The 20,919-nt window shown below is 41.6% G+C and overlaps 1 protein-coding gene across 2 annotated transcripts in view; it reads left to right on the forward strand.

The window, feature by feature from the left end:
* Positions 1-50: 50 nt before the first annotated feature.
* The window catches only part of LOC144683500 (6-phosphofructo-2-kinase/fructose-2,6-bisphosphatase 2-like), a 62,552-nt gene continuing 41,683 nt past the window's right edge, over positions 51-20,919 (forward strand). Inside the window, exons 1-3 of one of the 2 annotated variants that reach the window (XM_078546563.1) lie at positions 51-172; positions 7,979-8,127; positions 15,517-15,642. In XM_078546563.1, the coding sequence (XP_078402689.1) occupies positions 8,088-8,127; positions 15,517-15,642 (166 nt within the window). In that variant the 5' untranslated portion in view covers positions 51-172; positions 7,979-8,087. The remainder of the gene's footprint in view (positions 173-7,978; positions 8,128-15,516; positions 15,643-20,919) is intronic. The other variant, XM_078546564.1, reaches the window with a different exon arrangement.

Raw genomic sequence — 20,919 nt, forward strand, 5'->3', positions numbered from 1 at the left:
CCCCACCCCACAACCAGATAGTTTCAACCCGCACCTCCACCCACCCACCCACCCTTTCTTGGGCAGTGGGCGGAGACGCATCGACGTCACAATTGTTGTGCGACGTCACACGTAGGCGGCGATAGGCGCCTTGGACGGGGAGCCGGTAAAATGTCGCTGGCTGTGAGGAAAGGTAAGTTAGAAGGACGGGAGGGGGGTTAGTGGAGTTCAGTGGAGTGGAGTGGGTGGGTGGTGGGGGACTGTTGCTCAGGTTTTCCAAGGCCGAGACATGTTTGGAGCAGATGATGGGCGGGAGCATCGTCAGGCTGTCAGACTTCGTGTGTACTTGCAGCTGAGTCTCCCTGACCAAAGGTGGCCGGTGCAAGGTTACAGCAAACTTGGGGTGGGTGTCTGGTGTGCAGATTGAGTACAATCCTCTTCACACACACACACAAAATAATAACCGCATATACCCAAAATCCGGCTGGAGTTAACGTTTCAGGGGAGCAACCTAAGCATGAGGCAAAATGTTGTTCCCATTAAATCCCCAAGTGTAACAGCTGCGGGTCCTGAGCATCTGATATAAAAATAGAAATTGCTGGGAAATACTCGGCAGCGTCTGTGGAGACAGAAACAGATTACGTTTGAGGTCGATGACTTTTCATCAGAACCTTATCAGACTTGAAGGGCTGTGGAGGAGTGGAACTAGCTGACTTGCTTTTGCAGAGAGCTGGCGCAAACTTAGTGCCCCAAATGTCCTCCCTCTTGCTTAATGACCATTCTATGATTCTATGAATAAACTTCCCTTCAAGTCAATCCTAAATTGCTGACCCCTTATCCTTCAGACTGTGAATCCTAGTTCTATACATTGTGGTGATGAGGAACCACTTCTCAGCATCTGCCTTCTTGGGATTTTATGTTTCACCTCTTATTCTTCTGAACTCTGGAGAGTATAAGTCCATTCTACTTCATTTCTGCTCATGACATCCATCTCATCCCAGGATTCAATGTAGTGAAATAAAAACAGAAAATGCTGGAAAAACTCAGCAGGTCTGGAAGCTCCTAAAGAAGAATCATACGGACTTGAAACGTTAACTCTGTTTCTTTCTCCTGACAAATGATGTCAGGCTAACTCATCTGTAGCTCCCAGTTTTCTTTCCCTACTTTCTTGAACAGCAGTGTTACATTTGCTACCTTCCAGTTCACGACGATCACCCCAGAATCGAGGGAATTTTGGGAAGATCAAAACCAATGCATCAACGATCCTTGCAACCACCTCTCTTAGAATCCTTGGGTGTAGGCTGTTGTGGACATATTTGTTTTGTAAAAGACTTAAAGATTTAAGATAGAAATGAACAGATGTTTCAAAATTGTTGATAAAACCGAGACACGATTTTCTAGATGGTATCAAATTATTGTAGTGAATGTACCATTCAGTGGAATTGCTAAAAAAATGAGTTTAAGAATGCTAAAAGGAAACTTTCTTGAAATGGCACTTGGCAAACCTGCTTTTCATTTTTTTTGTGGGGTGTGGGGGGAGGGGGGGGGTGTTGGGAAGAGCCACTATTATTTTTATTTTGCCAACATCACAGTCAAACAATGCATTTTCAACCATGTATTATGAATAAATGGTCAAAACGCAAGAAATTTATTTCCTTTTTAAAAATCCTGAGAAGTTATAGAATGAGTTTATTTGGGATGGGATGTGAAGGAACTAGGAAGAAAAAGTCATCCTGTGTGTTCCATGAATGGTGTTGAATTGATGAATTGTGTGGCTTGAAGGAGTTTTACTGGACTTTATATTTAACCTGGTCAAATCAACAGATTATAAGAATGTAATGTGAACGTTCTTAGGTCAGACCACATTTTTGTTCAGTTTTGGTCACTTAGTTAAAAAAGACAAAATCCAGCGTTGGCTGGAGGTGATGCAGAGGAGAGGAAAGAACATGGGGAGAATCTTGAACAAAAACAAAAATACCTGGGAGAATCTTGTTTTTTTCCCCCCGTTCTGAAAGGAGTTGACTAAGAATGTACCTCACTGAGATATCGACAGGTTTCAGCTTGTGTCAGGAGCAACGTTTTTCATCTGAAGAATGGACTTTGGGTAGGATAGTGGAGGCAAGCAGCCTGGAGTTACTTGAGAACTAATTAGATGACACTGGAGGTGAGAGACTGTCAATTCATTCTGAATGAATGAGCTAGGATGGGCCAAATGAACATCTTATATCTATCAAGTGACTAAATTAAGTGAGGAAATTACATAAAACAATGGCTTAAAATACATTGAGCGAGGAGTGAACTGAGTAGCAATGTGAGTTACCACACTTTACACTCATATCTTGGATTATCAAAATCCTATTGGACGAACGGATCGGAATATGAGAGTGTTGGAAGGCATGAAATGTAATTGTGTTGATGTTATTGTAAATATACTGCAATTTTGGTTTTGCTCGGTATATTGTTATTCAAATACAAACAAAAATAATATTATAGAAGACTTGCAATGGCTTCTGCTCCTGGTCCTTTGGTGTTAGCTCTGATGTACCCCGAGGATCTATTCTTAACCCTTCCTATTTCTCATCTACATGGTGCCCTCAGCGACAACATCTGAAAGCACAGCATTAGTTTTTGCATGTACGCTGACACCTAGCTCTACCTCAACATCAACTCTTTTGGCTTCTCCACGGCTGCTAAATTATCAGGCTGCTTATTCAACCTTGAGGGCTGGATGAGCAGAAATCCCCTGTAATTAAATATTGGGAAGACTGAAGCCATTGTTTTCGGTCGCTTCAAACTCCGATCCCTAGCTAACAACTCCATCCCTCTCCCTAGAAACAGCCTGATGTTAAGCTAGTCTGTCTGTGACCTTGGTGTCACGTTTGACTCTAAGATGAGCTACTGACCTCATCTGTGCTATCATTAAGCCCATCTATTTCCATCTCTGTAACATCACCCGGTTTCACCCCTCTCTCAGTTCTTCAGCTACTGAAACCCTCAATTATGCCTTTGTTACCTCTAGACTTGACTATTCCAATGCACTCCTGGCTGGTCTCCCACATTCTACCCTTCTAAAATTTAGATCATCCAAAACTCAGCTGCCCTGGTATTAACTCGCACCAATTCTCCTATGACCCTTGTGTTCGCTGACCTACACTGGCTCCCAGTCAAGCAATGGCTTGATTTTAAAATTTTCATCCTTGTTTTCAATCCTTCCCTCCCTATCTCTGTAATCCCTTCCAACCCCACAACCCTCTCAGATATCTGCACTCTAACCTGTACAAAAAATGAAGAAAGCCTTTCATTTGTAATTGTGTTATTCCAGAAGACACCTTTTTTTTTTAGATTTAGGGTTCTTCACTGTACCCACTGTTAGCCTGGAAAGGGTCTGAGAAGAGCAAGCAGTACAGGCACAGGTTTACTGCTCAAACTGAGTGAAATCTGGGATTAATAGTTGCATTGCGAATTGAGAATAGTCGTGTGGAAACTTCAGAGAGATCAAGTGACTCAAATGTTTAATCAACTAGAAAATCTTGACTAACTAGTCTAGAGGGACCAGTGAATGTTTACAGCTGTGAACAGCAAGAACAAATTGTAGGCGCCTTTTGGTGAATGCTGCTACGAAACCTATCTATTTTTCACCATAAAAATTACGCATTAATGGCATGCAACATTATTAACATATAAAAGATACAGCAAAAATGGAGTATATGAGATACGCCATGAGTTGCATTGTGCCCTGCTTTGCTGCTATCCTTGATCCCCTCCTATCTCTCATCTACATGCAGCCTTTTGGCAACAATATCTGCAAACATATCAGTTTCCACACGTACACTTATGACACCAAGCTCTTACCTAGCAACCAGCTCCTTTGACCCCTGGTCCACTGTCTCTAAATTATTGGACATCTTGTTCAACATCCAGTGCTGGATGAGCAGAAATTTCCTCCAATTAAATATTGGGAACACAGAGGCCATTGTCTTTGGTCCCCAGTGCCATCTCCATCCCTCTCCCTAGCAACTGCCTCATCAGCTGTGTGGTTATCGGTAGGAGGTTTCTTTGCCCATGTTTGACCTAATGCTATAAGACTTCATTCTACCTGTAGCCAATGGTGAGGACTCCAAGGCCGACTCTCTTCCAACTTTATACCATTGTGCCAGCACCCGTGGTGGGCCTGCCTGGTGGTGGGCCAGGACATACCGAGGGGTGGACATGGAGGAGCCTGGGACATTGTCTCTAAGGCATGATTCAGTGAGTATGACTATGTCTGGCTGTTGCTTGACTAGTCTGTGGGGCAGCTGACATAATTTTGGCACAAGTCCTCAGGTGTTAGTCAGCAGGGTTTTGCAGGATTGACATGTTGTTTCCAGTGCCTAGGTGAATTGGGTGGTCTGTCCAATTTTTAGCTTTTCTGTAGCAATCTCATACAAGTGCAAAAAAAAATACTGTAAACACTCAGTCGGTCAGGCAGCAGCTGTCAAGAGAAACCGAGTTAGTGTTTTCAAGTCAATGACCTTTTGTCAGAACAGAAAGGTCATTGACTTGAAACGCGAATTCTGTATCCCTCCACAGATGTCTGACTTGCTGAGTGTTTGCGGCATTTTTTGTTTTCATTTCAGATTTCCAGCATCTGCAGTATTTTAGTTTCATGATACAACTGAATTGCTTCCTCGGCCACTTCAGAGGGCAGTTAAGAGTGAATCACATTGCTGTGCATCTAGAGTCAACTGCAGGCCAGACTGGGTAATGTTGGTAGATTTCCTTCCCTAAAAGGCACTAATGAATCAGATGGGTTTCTCCAACAATACAGTAGTTTCATGGGCACCATTACTGAGACCAGCCTTTTAACCCTCCTTCCTCCAGGTACCATGCCTCAAGTTGGTAACCGTGGACTTCCATTGGATTGGGTCCATGATTATGCTTGGCAAAGCACTGCAGTAGTTTGCTGTTGCCTTCTGCAGTATGGCTCACCAGGAAACTCCTGCTTTTTACTGCCAGCCATCAGGTGTATTGGAAAGACTTACAGGCTGATAATCAACCTGTTTGGTCACATTATGCATGTACCTTTTGTGGCCATCAAGTCCTGAAGTGGGACTTGAACCTGAACTTCTGGCCCAGAGATAGGGACACTACCGCTGCACCACAAAAGCTCCTTTTCAACCCAGATTTATTTAATTTTAAATTTAAATTTTGAACCTGTGGCTACAGAGCAATAGTCTGGGCCACTAGATTATTAGCCCAGTAATATTTCCACTATGTTACTGTTCTCCTTGATGAGAAGTACAAAGCTGTAGTTCCTTGTTAGGAAATCTCAGCATAAAGCAGGGTATAGTTTTAAGAGTAGCACACAGGTTTTCCTGTGACAGGACTTTAAATGCAAATTTATTCAACTAGATTAAATGATTTTAAAATAGCTAGCATTTTCAAATCACTTCTTATAACAGTAAACAATGTAAATATTTTTCGAATGTTTTACTTGAAATAATGATTATACAGTCCAAATCTTGCCTCAGAGACTGCTGAGGGTAAGATCCTTTCCTTTTTTGAATGGAGGTTTACATTTGTTGTTTTCTAGTCTGCTGGGACCTTTCCAGAATTAGGGAATTTTGGAATATTACAACCAATGCATCCACTATCTCTGCCTTTAAAACCCATTAGTTTTTCTAGTACTTTTTCTCTGGTGATCATGATTTGCCTCTTGATTTTCTACTGTTCTTAGGATGCTTTTTATATCTTCTGTGAATATAGATACAAGATATTTGTTCAAAGTTTTCCATTGTTAATTCCCCAGTCTCGCCCTCTAACAGATCAATGTTCATTTTAGCTTCTCTTTTCCTTTTTATATACTTGTAGAAACTTTTACTATTTTTATATTTCTTGTTAGTTTTCTCTCATACTCCAAATTCACGCTCTTTATTGTTTTATTAGTAATTCTTTGCCGGTTTCTAAAAATGTTTTCAACTTCTTGGCTACCACTAATCGTTGCAGCATTGTATGTATTTTCTTTCAATTTGATACCACGCTTTATGTCTTTAGCTAGCTGCGGATGATGCATCCTAACCGTGGAGCAGTTCTTTCTCAATGCAATATATCTGTTGACAGTTATGAAGCCTCCACTTAAATGCCTGCCACTGCTCCCCTTCGTGCCCTTGTAATTGCCTCTATTTAAGTTTAAGACTTTGGTTTCAGACCCAGCCTCAAACTGAATGTGAAATTCTACCATGTCATGATCATTCTTGCCTAGAGGATCCTTTACAATGAAGTCATGAATCTTGTCTCGTTACGTTACCAGGTCTCAAGTAGTCTGTGTCTTGGTTGATCCAGAACACATTGTTCTAGGAAAATGTACTGAATACACTCCATGAACTCAGGATTATTGCAGTACCTTTCTTACAAGCCCCCAATATTTCTTGATTTATACCCTGTCCTACAGTGTAGCTACTGTCTGTGGGCTTATAAATTATTCCCACCAGTGAATTTTTTCCTTTGCTATTTCTTATATCCATCCAAACTGATTCTACATTTTGCTTCTCCAAACCAAGGTCATTCACACTACTATCGAGATCTCATCCTTTATTAACAGAGCTACCCGACCTTCTTTTCTTTCTTCCTGTCCTTCCAAAATGTCAAATATCCTTGAATATTCAGGTCCCAGTGAGCATTCTGCAAACTTTGAGAATTGAGAGATAAGGCAATAATGTAGAGGGAACTGTTTAAAAACTATAATTGAAAAGGCAATGTATAACTGAAGCATGTCTTGGCTTTTTTTCCCCATGTTCTTGCTTTCGTTGGGTGCTTGTCACTGCCTGTTATTACCTTTACCAAGTTCCACTGAACCATTACTCCTGTGCTTGCTGAAGTACATTGGATCCCTGTAATGCCTGATTTTAAAATTCTCATTCTGGTATTCAAATCTTTTTATGGCTTCACTTTCCCAATCTCTGAAATTTCCAGCCCTACAACCCTCTGAGATCTCTGCACTCTCCCAGTTTTGGCCCCTTGCATTTACTTGATTTCTTTCAGTCCACCTTTGTTGGCTGTACCTTCAGCTGCCTAGGCCTTAAGCTCCTTTACCTCCTTAAATCTCTCTCTCTTTCTTGCCTCTCACCTCCTTTAAGTTGCTTCTCAAAATCCACCATTTTGACAGAAATTTTGGTTACCTGTCCTAGTATCTCTTTACATAATTTGGGGAATTTTATCTGAGTGCTCCTGTGAAGTGGCTTGAGACATTTTATTGTGTTAAAGATGCTATATAAATACAAATTGTTGTACCCACGGCTCTAAGCGAGAGAGAGTTATAATTATTTCATTTTCACCCATGCTGGTTTTCAGACTCTGATATATTTATAGCTTTGCATTTAGACTTGAACACTTTCTAAAGGTTGTGAGAAATGATTTCTCTTAAATGGTTTAAAATGTAAAAATGGTTAAGATAGCAGTAGAGATGGTGGTCATTTCACGAAGCTTAGGTATATTTAATATTTCAGAGTTGGTCAGTAATAATTAAATGACTAAATTCTAAAGGGCAGAATGAATATTTAACAATTGAGAGCATAAAATTAGACAAGGCAAGGGGCAAAGAAAACTCTGTGATATGTCATAACAATGTAACAAAATAAACATGATTCTGAAGGGACTAAGACAAACTTGTAGACTGAGAGCAGTTTTTATCACAATAGGTTTCAGTAGATTTACTGACAGAACCCGCCCCCAAATCACCTCCGGCCCACCCAATAGCAAAAGCAGTGAAACTCCTTAACATTACACTTGTGCTTGCACTGAGCAGCACAATTGGTGAACAGATGTCAAAAATGTTTGCTCCCAGATTTGTAAGGGTTTTGCTTCAGTCCCTGGAAATATCTTGTCATTTTGGCCCTGCTTCATGTGCCCTTCACTTGCCCCTCTCCTTACTTCAGGACTTTGACTCTCTGCTACTACTGCTATTGCCCTGATCAAGGAAAGTCCTACAATGTCACTACAATTGCTCTTGATTTTTCTCTAGTGGTATCTTTGGTGTCTGCTATTAAGGAGAATATCCGTACCTACTCTCTGAAGGAAAAATTCAGTTTAAATAATGAAGAAACTAAACACTGAAGACACAGAAAAACAAGATGCTTATGAAATTAAAAGGCCAGGTTCTAGATAAGAGATGTAAGTAATTGTAAAGACCAGAATATTTGCATTAGATAATTTTAGTACTGTTAAGTAAAGCACAAAAACTTAATTAACAGTATAGGCTGGATTTCAGTGTAAGCAAAGATAGGCAAATACACATAGCAAGCTCAGGCTTGTTATAAAAATTTAAAACTGGAATTGTCTTGTGTTCTTAAACAATATGTCAGTACTTTTTCGAGGCTTACAATCCTTCCAGCTGCCCATGGAGCTAAACTTTTGATGCTTTTATTTTGATCATTCTTGTGACATTTTAGTCTCTTAATGTTGACTTCCCTGTTCCCTTCTTTACTGACTACTGTTGTTTATTCTTTATATCTATCTGCATTTCGGTCTTTCTAGACTTGGTGAATCTCCCTGCTTTTTGTCTCTTCTCATTTAACTTGGGCAAGAATATTTGTACTTCAAGGAGAGATTAAAAAAGCATGAGTAGGTTTCTGCATCCCTAAAAAGATTTCTTATTTTTTTGATATACTAAGATAAACCTTGCAGATCAATTCCCAATAGACATCTACTTGCCATCAACTGCTTCCCTGATCGAATTTTTTTTCTCTTGGATGGAATATAGTATCTAAACTATATTTTTGATGCACCACTTCAGAGGACAGTCTTTGGTTGATGTCACAAAGGGACTGCATATAAATGAGAAATGGATGAGGGCTAAGTATAGATCCTCGGAGGATTCCAGAGGGAGTGGGAAGAGAAGCCATTTTAGGTGATGCTCAATTGGATATATTGTTAGAATCATATCTCCTCTCAAGATTGAAGTTTTCTTTTACAAAATGGAAGGACTTGGTATGATCTGGTCACCTGGAAACTGTAAACAAGCAGGCCTCTTCCAAGGAATCACCTGACCTATATTGCACTTGAGAAGAAGTTGTTTGTTTGTGTTGAACTGCAAAGAACTTTAATTAATGAAAAGCTGGGAGACAAAAAAGGCAATCACATGGGAGGGAAAAAACTGAAATTATGAACCTGCTTGTTTTGAAGGCAGTCTTGTTAGAGAACAAGCTGAGGAAAGAAGGCTACCTTGACTGGCTGTCTCTCTCTACCTTGCCTAAATATTTGTGAGGACATTGACTTGTAGCCAGAGATCCCTCATCTGAGTGGAACTAAGTCAGTATTTGGACCTACAAAGTTGAACCAGTTGGTGAGATCTTCCAGGCATCCATCGGGACCAGCGGCACACGACAGAACTCCAGGTCAACAGCATCAAGACCCTGTGGACTTTATCCTTTATTTTATAACGCCAATCCTCCAAAGCCCATCTTTGCAGAGAGACTCTATCTGTTTGTCTTTTGTTTGTCTGTGTGCGCTGGGGAGGATTCTTTAGGAAGAGATAGATAGTTATACTTTCCGATTACAGTTGTGTGTTAGCCAGTACTTGTAACTTATTAGAATAAGTTTTGTTTTAAAATAAATTAATCATTCTGAGTTTTTAAAGGAATCCAGGTCAGAGTCTCTTTTCTTCTGGGTACTAAATGTATAGTTACGCAATTGACGATTTCAGTAAGAAAGTTAAACATTTAAATAATGGTACGGCCTGCAGAGTAGTGGGGCTTGATAATTTGCGCACTCCTCCCATTCCGGTCGTAACAATATAAGAATGGAAGCTTGTGAGGGCATTCTTATTCTCATCCAGCAACTCTATAACTGGTCCTTTTCTGGCCATTTAACCATGCAGTCTGTCATTTTCTGTGACATGATTGCTCTGTATCAAGTACCTGCCCCTGCCCCACCGCCCCCTACCCCCAATATTCTATAGCAACCATTCTATACCACTATTGCTCCTCTCCTTTAGAAATCTAATTAGTCTGTAACAGGAATTTGACCTTGGAATGTAAAGTCTTGCTACATTTCCCTTCTATGTTAGTGGCAGTTTTTGCACCTTGTACCTTTCTGGTCCAACAGTGACCTAGAGGCAGGAAGTGGGGAATGTTGTCAAAATGGGACAGGAGCAGGTCAGTGAGCCTCTAGGCAGCATTGGTTCATACAATTTTAAAGTTCCAACATTATTATTCAAGACTTGAGTGAATGCATGTGATATAATCAACGCCAATGTGAAGCCTGGAGGTTACACAACAGCCTGGGTTAAAATTTCTTGCAGTTGTATATGATAAACTCTGCTTCCTCTTCATTAAAACTATTCCACCTAGCTATACGGTCCATGATGTTCTCCAGCTTCCTATTGCGGTACGTTCACTACATATGATTCTTTGTGCCTCCACTATTTCTTTGAAATTTCCTCCTCTGAACCTTTCTCTCTCAGACTACTATGGCTTCACTTCTACAGTCACCATTGTTCGTGACCTTCTCAAGGCCCATGGTAGTTCCTGCTTTTTTTTTCCTCACGTACTCGGTTTTTCTGACAATCTCCAACCCTTCTGCTATCTCCCCTTGAATGCAAAAAGCTAACTTACAACTTCTTCAAGCACCATTTCTATCTTGCAACTTTCTTCACTGTCTCCGCTTAAACAGAATATTGCTCCCTCTATTGGCACAAGATTGGCACAACTACCTCAAGATTTATCACCTATCCCAGAACATGGCCAGATCCTATTACCACTGCTTGACTATTACAAAGGTTAAACAAAATCTGGAATCATTTTCTTGTGTAGGTAAACCCTCCTTGGACTTCCTTTTCTGCTATTTCTAGTAGTAAGCACAAGGAGCTCATGATTTTATTTTGCCTCAAATTGAGGATGCCCGTTCTTTTTCTTAGATTTCTGCCAGTGGCCTCTTCCAACTTAAAATTGTAAGAGTCGGGCCATTCAGGTTGGTTGTCCCCAGATACTCCATATATTTCCACCAGGAACTCAACATCAATTCCCAACCTGCTACTTTCTCAGCTGAGCCTATCAGTGTGGAATCTTGGTTTGAACTTAAGTTGAAGTGTAAACCCCATATCCTGCCCATTACAAAACCTGCTTATGTATACTTCTAATATTATCTCCCTTTGCCTTTAACTTGCTGAAATCATGTTCAGGATAGGGCTATTGAACCAATCCATTGCTCTATTTGACAAATTCCCACTCCAATCCATCCAAAGCTCTGGCCCCTGGATCCTATCTAGCACTGAACCATTCTTTACTTATGATTACTATTTGTACTAAGCTGTACTGATTTGCTGCTTCCAGTGCTTGGACATGAAAATAGCACCTATAAGTACCTCTGTGAACTTACCCCATTATATCTCTGCTGCCTCGCCAACCCTACAACTCACCTACACCATACATCCTTCTTTCTGACTGGCCTTCTGTGTATCTCACTCTCCATCATTCCACTGAAGGTGGCAATGCCCTTGGCCATCATGGCCCTGTACTCTTTTCCTAAGCGCTTGTGGCATTTTCCCTCCGTCAGAAGCCCCCTTTAAAAAAGAAAAATTTTTCTCCTAATGCTGCTCTGTATATGTTTCTTCCCTTCCCCTTTTCTATTAAGTGCCTTGGGCATTTTCATAACTGCTCGCTGACTTGCATTGGCTTCCAATTAAGCAATGCCTTGATTTTTAAAATTCTCATCCTTGTTTTCAAATCCCTCCAGGGCCTCACCCCCCCCCCCCCCCCCCCACCACTTTCCTCCACCCCCATAATCCTCCAATACCTGTGCCCCTGCAATTCTGGCCTCTTGAATGTTCTCAGTTTTAATTGTTCCACCATTGGTGGCCATGCCTTCAAGGGCCAGGCACTAAGCTCTGGATTCCCACCTAAACCTCTCAACCTTTTTTTCCTCCTTTAAGCTGTTCCTTAAAATGCACCTCTTTGACCAAACAATTTGTCCTAATATCTCGAGTGACAACTTTTGTTTTATTATATTAAAGGCGCTAAATAAATGCAATTTTTTGTTGCTAAGGGCACTATTTAAATTCAAGATTTGTTTTCTCTCAGTTATCTTCCTACTCTTCTGCCAGACTATTGTTTACTTTCTAGTACCTTGCCAAAGTGGCTGCTATTCATTTGCAAAACTTGACAGTTGACTGTGGGACACATAACAGCTGAATCTAATCCTGTTCTCATGCAGCATCTGAATCTGCAGCAGTATTGAATTGGATGATGAAGATAGACCTTGTTCAACATTCTTTGCCTCCTTCCCTAACCCATGGGGGTATTGGGGCCAATTGTGTCGCCACCACCTTCCAGCTCAGATTGGCTGACTCGGCCTATACTAGGATTGGATCTGAGACTCTTGTGGTCTGTTTGATTCAGCTATTCTACGCATCAGGTTCTCATGCTTGCTATGTTACTATGTGGCTCAGTGGGAGTACTCTCACTTCAGACTAAGAAGGTCGTGGCTTCAACGTTTCACTCACACTTGAGCATGTTATCTAGCTGACACTTCAATGCAGCGCTGACAGATTGCTATACAGTCAGTGGCTTTTTCTTTAAGATGACGTGTTAATTTGAGGTAACATCTGTTCTGTCAGTAGATGTTAAAGGTTCCACTGCACTGTTAGAAAATTAATAAGGGGAACCTCTGTGTCCTTACCAGCATTTACAGTCAACAGCATCAAAAACAGATGGCCATTAATCTCTTTGCTGTTCGTGCATCGTTTTTTTTTTGCTAGCGTGCCGTTTGGCTGATACATTTCCCAACTTTACAACTGTCACCAACAACAAAAGTAATTTGGCCTTTGGCTGAAATGCATTTTGGGAAATCCTGAGGTTATGAAGGTGCTATATGATAAAGTATAATTTCAATAGAAAGGTGGCGTGTGTAGTATGCCCTGAAGTGTTTTAATTTTCATACAACTACTGTAACCTGTGGAAACAGGATAAGATTTGGCATAATGCTTTTCCTAGAATCATAGGGCAGGATTTTACCGTCGGTGAGCAGGGGCGGGGCCTGCTCGCTGATGCGTAAAATGACGCGGGATGATGTCAGGCAGAACTCCCGACGTCATCGCGCCCCATTTAAATTTTCAGGAAGGCGGGGGCGCAGCAAAATCAGCTGCGCGCCCGCCAACCTGTCAATGGCAAATTGAGGCCATTGACAGGATCATTTAAACAATTAAAGGACCTGCCCGTCCAACCTTAAGGTTGGCGGGCAGGCCAAGAGTCCCAGCGGCAACTAGAAAAAACATGAAACCTCATCCACCGGCGGGATGAGGTTTCATGTAGGGTTTTAAAAATTTTAATAAAGTTGTTATGGAAATTATGAACATGTCCCAACTCATGTGACATTGTCACATGAGGGGACATGTAAGGGAAATTTTTTTCTCTATTTTTAATATTGTTCAAAGTAGAGACGATCTCCCTGAGGTAGCACTTAGCCCCAGGGAGATGAGTGCGCTCTTTCGTGCGCATGCGCAAAAGAGCGCACTCTCGATTTTTAGGGATTCCCCCCGGGAAGCATAGCGCTTCCCTGCGGACGTCCGGCCCGCCCGCGCAAAATGGCGGCGTGGCCCGCGATTGGGTCAGCTCCGTCCACCTGACAAATGGAAAATTCAGCCCATAGAATCTAATAGCACAGAATTACGAAAGAATATGTAATTCAGTGAGGAGCTGATGAAAACTTACTAATTTCTAAATTACCTTCCATTGATTCTCAAAGCATGAGCAATGTTATCAGGCGATTGAAGATTTCATTGGTTAATATTCAGGGACCACAGGCTGCATTTTCCAGACTTGTTGGTGCCGTCAGTCCTGTCCCTGCTCATTCATCTAGAACAGAATACATACGAAAACCTGACACTGGTTTCTGAACTAGTTGCTAGCATCTGAAGTTTTTAACCCAGCCCCATGCATGCTTTTCTTATTGTGAGACTCCTATTGAAATTCATATGTACCATTCATGAATAATGTGTTGGGACCGCAAACTTAGGGAAAGATCATAAATATCTTTTACGAATGATTTTAAAAAAAATCATCTATGGCTGATGAGTGGAAGCCTATTCACCATTGTTCCACTTAAAGAAGCCATAGATGTTTGCACTGCAGCACGATATCATGGCAACCATTGCGTGAATCTATATTTGTTGAACTTAGGAACTTGGCAACTTGCGCAGTTGAGTTCAGTTTTAATGACACCATATATACCCAAATAGACCCAATAGTGTTGCCATGGTATCCCCTCTAGGTCCAGCTCTCACAAATATCTTTTTTGGGTTCCATGAGAAACACATCTTCGATTGAATGACACCATATCTCTTACCCCTTGCATATTTCTGATATGTGGCTGATATGTTTGCTGGATTTAAATCTGCAGCTGCATGTAGCAATTTCCTTATGTGTCTTAATGGGATCCATCCTGCGCTCAAGTTCACCTATGAAATGGAGCAGTCAAATGAACTCCTCTTCCTTGACGCACTACTTGAGAAATCTTCCAGGGGATGCTCTACCACAGTCTACCGTAAGCCTCCCTTCACTGGCCAATATACGCGTTGGGATTATTACAGCTCCATGCGCCAAAAGATTAGTCTTATCAGCAACCTTGTAAATAGGGCCAGAGCCATTTGCTCATCATGCAACCTTGATGCTGAAATAGGGTGTATCAAAGGCATCGTGCAGGATTATGGCTACCCTGATCAGATAATTTTGTGCTGTATGTCACGCAAACTCAAGGGCCTAAGGCCATCACTTTTGGCCCTGAAAAGTGCCCGGTCAATCTCCGATTACCTCGAGAGGTCAAGGTATCTCAAAAATTTGAGCAACAGTTGAAGCTAGCTGTTTCACGCTGCTACTATGCAGTAGCAACGCGAGTGGTGTTCGCCACTAGCAGGATGCTGCTGTCAAGCTAAAAAGACGCTCTGCCCATCACATGAATGAGTAATGTCGTATAAGATTTTCAGTGCCAGTGTGATGCTGGCTGTATGTCCCAAAAACTGGGGGATCGTATGAAACAGTATATCCCATCTGCTGTTCATGACGGGCAGTGTGGCACAATTGTGTGTACTGGAAACTACATATATTAGTACATAGGGCCCTGCTCTTTGCTGACAGAAAGAACATGTACATACATTGCATCTGTTTCAGTTAAACAAAATAAGTCTCAGCCATTCGCTGATTCATTCCAAGGCAATGCCTTGACCAATCAGGGTCAAGCTCCCTGGTTTAAATTTCAGACAATGCTTGGCAGTTAACTGTCAGTCACCATCACTGGTGCATTCTCCATGGCAATGCCACTTGCCAACCAATCAGCACTCTCTTCACATACAGTATAAATTGCTGTTTCCCCCTCATGTTGGTATTCTTGCAAGTGTCCTGATGAGTGCAAGATGAAAAACTTAGACATGTCTCTTTTTCAGCAATACTCAAATTCTGTACTACCGAACGATTATTAATATTGTACTTAAATTTTCATGGTAACCACTAATGCTTAACATTGCTCATGAGATTTCAATTTCCTGTGTCTAACATTTTATCCTAATTGCAGCCTGGGCATCCCACATGACCAACTCCCCCACATTGATCGTAATGGTGGGACTGCCTGCTCGAGGGAAGACCTATGTTTCCAAGAAACTCACCCGCTATCTCAACTGGATTGGTGTTCCCACCATAGGTAAGTTATGATGTAATCTGTTATTTTATAGATTTAATCTCAAGACATTGTGATTTGTCCAACCAAATGACAGGAGCAGCAAACTTGAATGTATTATTACATAGATGCACAGATGGGATTATTATATCACGGTAATAACCAAGAGCACTATTCCTACAATGAAAGATGTCTCTTTTTAGTGCACTCACATTTGTGAAAGTGCTTGACATAATGCAGTGATGCAGTCCATTGTGCTGATGCAGTATTACAATGCTAAAAGGTTTTATGATGATCCTACAAGTGACTTAATTCCACTTGTAGAATTGATACCATAATATATTTCAATTTTCTGAGAAACTACTGGTGATTTGTCCCAACCTCATCACTTATCTAAATCAGCACCTTGAAGCATGCTTGTCTTTCCTGATTCAGTAGGTGCCAGCTTCTTTAAAATGCAGCAAAGTTTATCGCTGAAGATCATGATTTGCTTTTTTTTCTGACCAAGAAAATTTTTGGGCTTGAGTGGTCTGTCAGTTTATCAATGCCCTTCCTGTGCAGATCATTTGGAGCAATTTTGAAAGGAGAATGAAAGCTGGAAATGCAGCAAGAAAGAAAAGGGGAAGAGGTTGCAGGGCAGGAGTTTATGGATTATATTGGATAAGTTTTTCAGTTTAATAAGTATCACTGCTTTATTCTGTTTTCAGCTGTGTGATGAATCTGTCTGCATTGTGTTCATAGGTTAGCTTGTTTTATACAATTGCAAAATGTTGGGTTCCTTTTAGGTGATTTCTGAATATTAAAAACCTCAAACCTTCCCTTAAGTGCGCAATTTTTCTTTTATTCTCGTGCCAGTCCAGTAAGTACCAGATTTGTTACATTTAATTACACAACTTGCCATGGCGATATTTGAATTCAATACCATAATCCTTACACTGCATACCCCTTTTCTTAAGCCATCTGCTATTTTGAATGGTAATTTCAATAGAATCACAAGTTCTAAGCATTGCATTTCTTCCTTGTCTTCCTACCCCAGCTGTTGATGGCTTTGCCCCCTGCATAGTGAAGTCTCACCCCTTGCCGATTAACAATAATTAATTGAAATTCAAGTCCTGGAAGTAAAAATCAGCCAGTCATATACAATATGCCCTTTGGGGTTTGTGGATCATCTTGCAGCATCAGTCATCCTGTTTATTGATGTTCAATAATAAGCCTTTTGATTACATTTGTGCCGTTGTTTTTTTTCCACTTTGTTTCGTTACCCCTATGGAATAGGCCATTCTGTCTCATGACCCTGTTCCACCATTCATTGGATCCAAGGGGTCAAATTGATTTTATAAGGTCGGCCTGATCCAGAATCCTACCATTTGGTATGAGCCACGTTCAACATGAGTAAGAAAAATATAACTAGTTGCATTTGAATTTTATTTCCCAACAGTGATTTCACTTCAAAAGTATTTCACTTTTGAAAAGTGTACTGGGACAGAGTGATCATTTGCGTGGTACACTAGTCCCACTGGTGTATGCACATCCAATTGATTGCATCTGCAAATGTGTCCAGTGTTCAGAGTGCCTAATGGAGAGGAAGCAGGATGTGGGGACTGCCTACTGAAGCATGTTGGCTCCCAAGTCTCTTATGTTACCTTGCCAAGCCAGAAGAAAATGTGGATCTGAGGCCTCGTGTGATAGAAAGCAAGAACCAGGAATGACTTACAAGTGGCCTGGTAAGTGCAGCAGCTGCCTGCCCACAGGCTTGACAAGGCAACATAACAGACTCCGGAACAATGTTCTTTGGCAGGCCTAACTTCAGGCAGCAAGCTCCACTGAAGGCAACTCCAAGTTCCAGGAACAGGAGACCAGAAATGGGACCTGCCCACAAAAGCACATTGCTGCCTGAAGTGGGGCCTGGTGAATCCCTTTGCTTCTGAGTCCGTTATGTTGCCATGCTGAGCAGGTAGCTGCTGCCGAATCTGCACATCTCTCTCTGGTGGTATGGTATTCATGCTGCTGTCCAGAAAGTAGCAGTAATGCATTCATACATTTAATTGTATGTTATGCTGCTTATCAGGCCACTTGTAAGTTGTTGCTGGTTTATGCTGTCACTGAGCAAGGCCTCAGATTCACATTTGAGTTCTTGAAAAGTTAGTGGCTGTCCTTTTTATGAGCAAGTGCATATCTTGCGATATGGACGGCACTGGCATGGCCAGCATTTATTGCCCATGCCTAATTGCCCTTGAGAAGGTAGTAATGAACTGCCTCCTTGAACTGGGTGTACGTACACCCATAGCACTGTTAGGGAAGGAGTTCCAGGACTTTGACCCAGCAACAGTGAAAGAATAGTGATATTGTCCCAAGTCAGGATCATATGTGTCTTGTAGGGGAGCTAGAAGGTAGTGGTGTTTGCATGCATCTGCTGCCCTTTTTCAAGCCGGTAGATGTCACGGATTTGGAAGATGCTGTCGAAGCAGCCTTGGTGAGTTGCTGCAATGCACTGCAGCTATTTGCACCGGTGTGGAGGGAGTCAGTGTTTCAGGGGTGGATGGGGTGTGCCAATCAAGCGATGGTGTCAAACCTCCACAGTGTTGTTGGAGCTTCACTCAAGAGGAGAGTATTCCATCACATTCCTGACTTGTGCCATGTAGATAGTGGACAGGATTAGAGGAGTCAAAGCGGTGAGTTAATTGCCACAGAACTCCTAGCCTCTGACCTGCCGTTGTTGCCACAGCATTTATATGGCTGGTCCAGTTCAGTTTCTGGTCAATGGTAACCCCAGGATCATGACCATTAGCAATGGTAATGCCAATGAATGTCGAGGGGGAATGAGTTTATTAGATTCTCTCTAGTTTGTGATGGTCATTGCCTGGTACTTGTGTGGTGTGAATGTTCCTTGCCATTTAGCAACCCAAGCCTGAATGTTGTTCAGGTCTTGTTGCATGCAGGCTTGGACTGCTTCAATTTCTGAGGAGTTATGAATGGTACTGAATACTAATCATCATCAAACAGACTAGCTTCTGACCTTGTGTTGGAGGGAAGGTCATTGATGAAGAAGTTGAAGATAGTTGGACCTAGGACACTACCCTGAGGAACACCTGCAGCCGTACCCCTGAGGCTGCGATGCTTGGCTCCAACAACCACAACCACTTTCCTTGAGAGTTTTCCCCCTGATTCTCTTTGCCGTTACTTTTGCTAGGGCTCTTTGATGCCACACTTGGTCAAACGTTGCCTTGATGTCAAGGGCAGTCACTCTCAATTCAATGAGGTCTGGAGCTGACTGACTCTGGCAGAATTCAAACTGAGCATCAGTGAGCAGGCTGTTGCTGAGTAAGTGCTGTTTGATAACTTTGTCAACAACATCTTTCATCATTTTGTTGATGATTGAGAGTAGACTAATGGGATGGTATTTGAATGGATTGAATTTGTCCTGCTATCTTTGGACAGGACATACCGAGGCAATTCCCCACATTGTCAGGTAGATGTCAGTGTTGTAGCTATACTGGAACAGGGTATGGGTAGTTCTGGAACGCAAATTTTCTGCACTAGAGTTGGGATAATGTCAGGGCCCACAGCCTTTGTTGTATTCAGTGGTGACAGCCATTTCTTGACATCACTTGGAGTGAATCAAATTGACTGACTGCTTTGGTTTCTGTGAGAATACTTTGGTGTGATTGGCTGCTTACCCTGCTTGCTGACATTGCTACTTTTGTATGCCTGGAGATGTACTTGTCTTGGTGTCAGCCTTAAACTGCAATTGGGAGAGGGGAAATCCACTCCAGGGATCACTAGATTTTTGTAAGCAAATTCCTTCAAGGTCAGCGGTGAACGCCCTTGCGTTAGCATTTATTGCAAAATCTAGGGCAGTAATTTCCATTTGGAACTCCTCTGTTATGTCATGGTTCCTAAAATCAGGGAATTTTTCTTGGTAAGAGTTTCTCAGTTCAGCATTGCCCTGTGCTGTTGTGTTGCACCGTCACATTGAGCCTCAACAGTACCTCATAGTGATTTCAAGGCAGGAAAATATATGCCAAGTTACTCTAGCAAAGTTGCTTCTTCCACAATTGAAGCTTCATCTTTAAGGCCCAAATGTTGCCATATTATTTTGTCAGCACTTGGTTGCATCTTTCTGTTGATCAAGTTCAGGCGCACTGTAATATTCACCACGAAAGCCAGATCTTGAATCCTTAGCATGATTAATTTTCAAAGTTTCACTGCAGAGAGCTCTAGATCTAAAATTACTGAACTTCTGGTTTGTGTTCTTGCTTTAAAATTTGGCCTTCTGTTTTGCCACAACTCAAGTTTTCTTGCCCACGATTGCTGGTACCCCATCTGTGACCATACTCACAGCTCTTGTTCAGTCCACATCCAATTAGTTTGAAACTCTTTCGAGTTATCAACAGTCACAGATTGCAACTCTTTCGAGTACAATCACAGTTCTTGGTTTCCGGGAGTGGGACTTGAACCCACAACCCTCTGATTCAAAGGCGAGGGTGCTATGAACTGAGCCACAGCTGACACCTCCCAATTAGTTTGAAGCTCCCACCACTTATTGAATAGTTAATTTGCTGTTGTCCCTGTCATTGGTGCCAATTCTACAAGCTCTTCTGTTAGACACAGTCTGCCATTTTCTTATTATTCATTATAACCTTACCTGAATCCATCCTTTTATGATCCCATGTTCTCCTTTACCGCTCTCTTTCTCCCAATGCATTTATAAAAGCTGTTAACTTTGATAGTCCTTACATGTATTTTTCGTATTCCCTTTTTGCACCTCTTATGACTTTCTTTGTATTGGCTCTCCCAGCCCACTAGATTTCCACTTTATCTTGAATTTGTTCAAGCCTTTTTAAGCTTGATACTTTCTCTCATCACATTTCTTGACCATGCTTAACTACCGAAGTGGAGTCTTTGCCTTTTAGGAGTATGCGCTGATTTTTGTATCAAACCAAATACTACTTTGCATAACCTTTTGTGGTCAGTTCATTTCTCCAGTATTTGAACTTGCCTTATTTAAATTTAAAACCTTGGTTTGAGACTCTCCCCTCTCTGTCTCAAACTTAATATCACACTCAATATTATGGTCGTTACATGCAAGATTCTCCCTTACTGTCAGATTGTCAACTTATTCTCTTTCATTACTCATCACTAAATCCGGTATGACATATTCCCTATCAGCTCTAAAACAGCTCTTGTCCTAGAAATAAAATTAATTCAGGCAAACCTGTTATGTGGCGTGAATTCCACTGCAGGTGTTGTAGGGACCTGGAACAACTTGTAGCTGCTCGCTTAATACTAGGAAATCTATTT

The sequence above is a fragment of the Cetorhinus maximus genome, chromosome 8 (assembly GCF_964194155.1).
Source record: "Cetorhinus maximus chromosome 8, sCetMax3.hap1.1, whole genome shotgun sequence".
Taxonomy (NCBI): domain Eukaryota; kingdom Metazoa; phylum Chordata; class Chondrichthyes; order Lamniformes; family Cetorhinidae; genus Cetorhinus; species Cetorhinus maximus.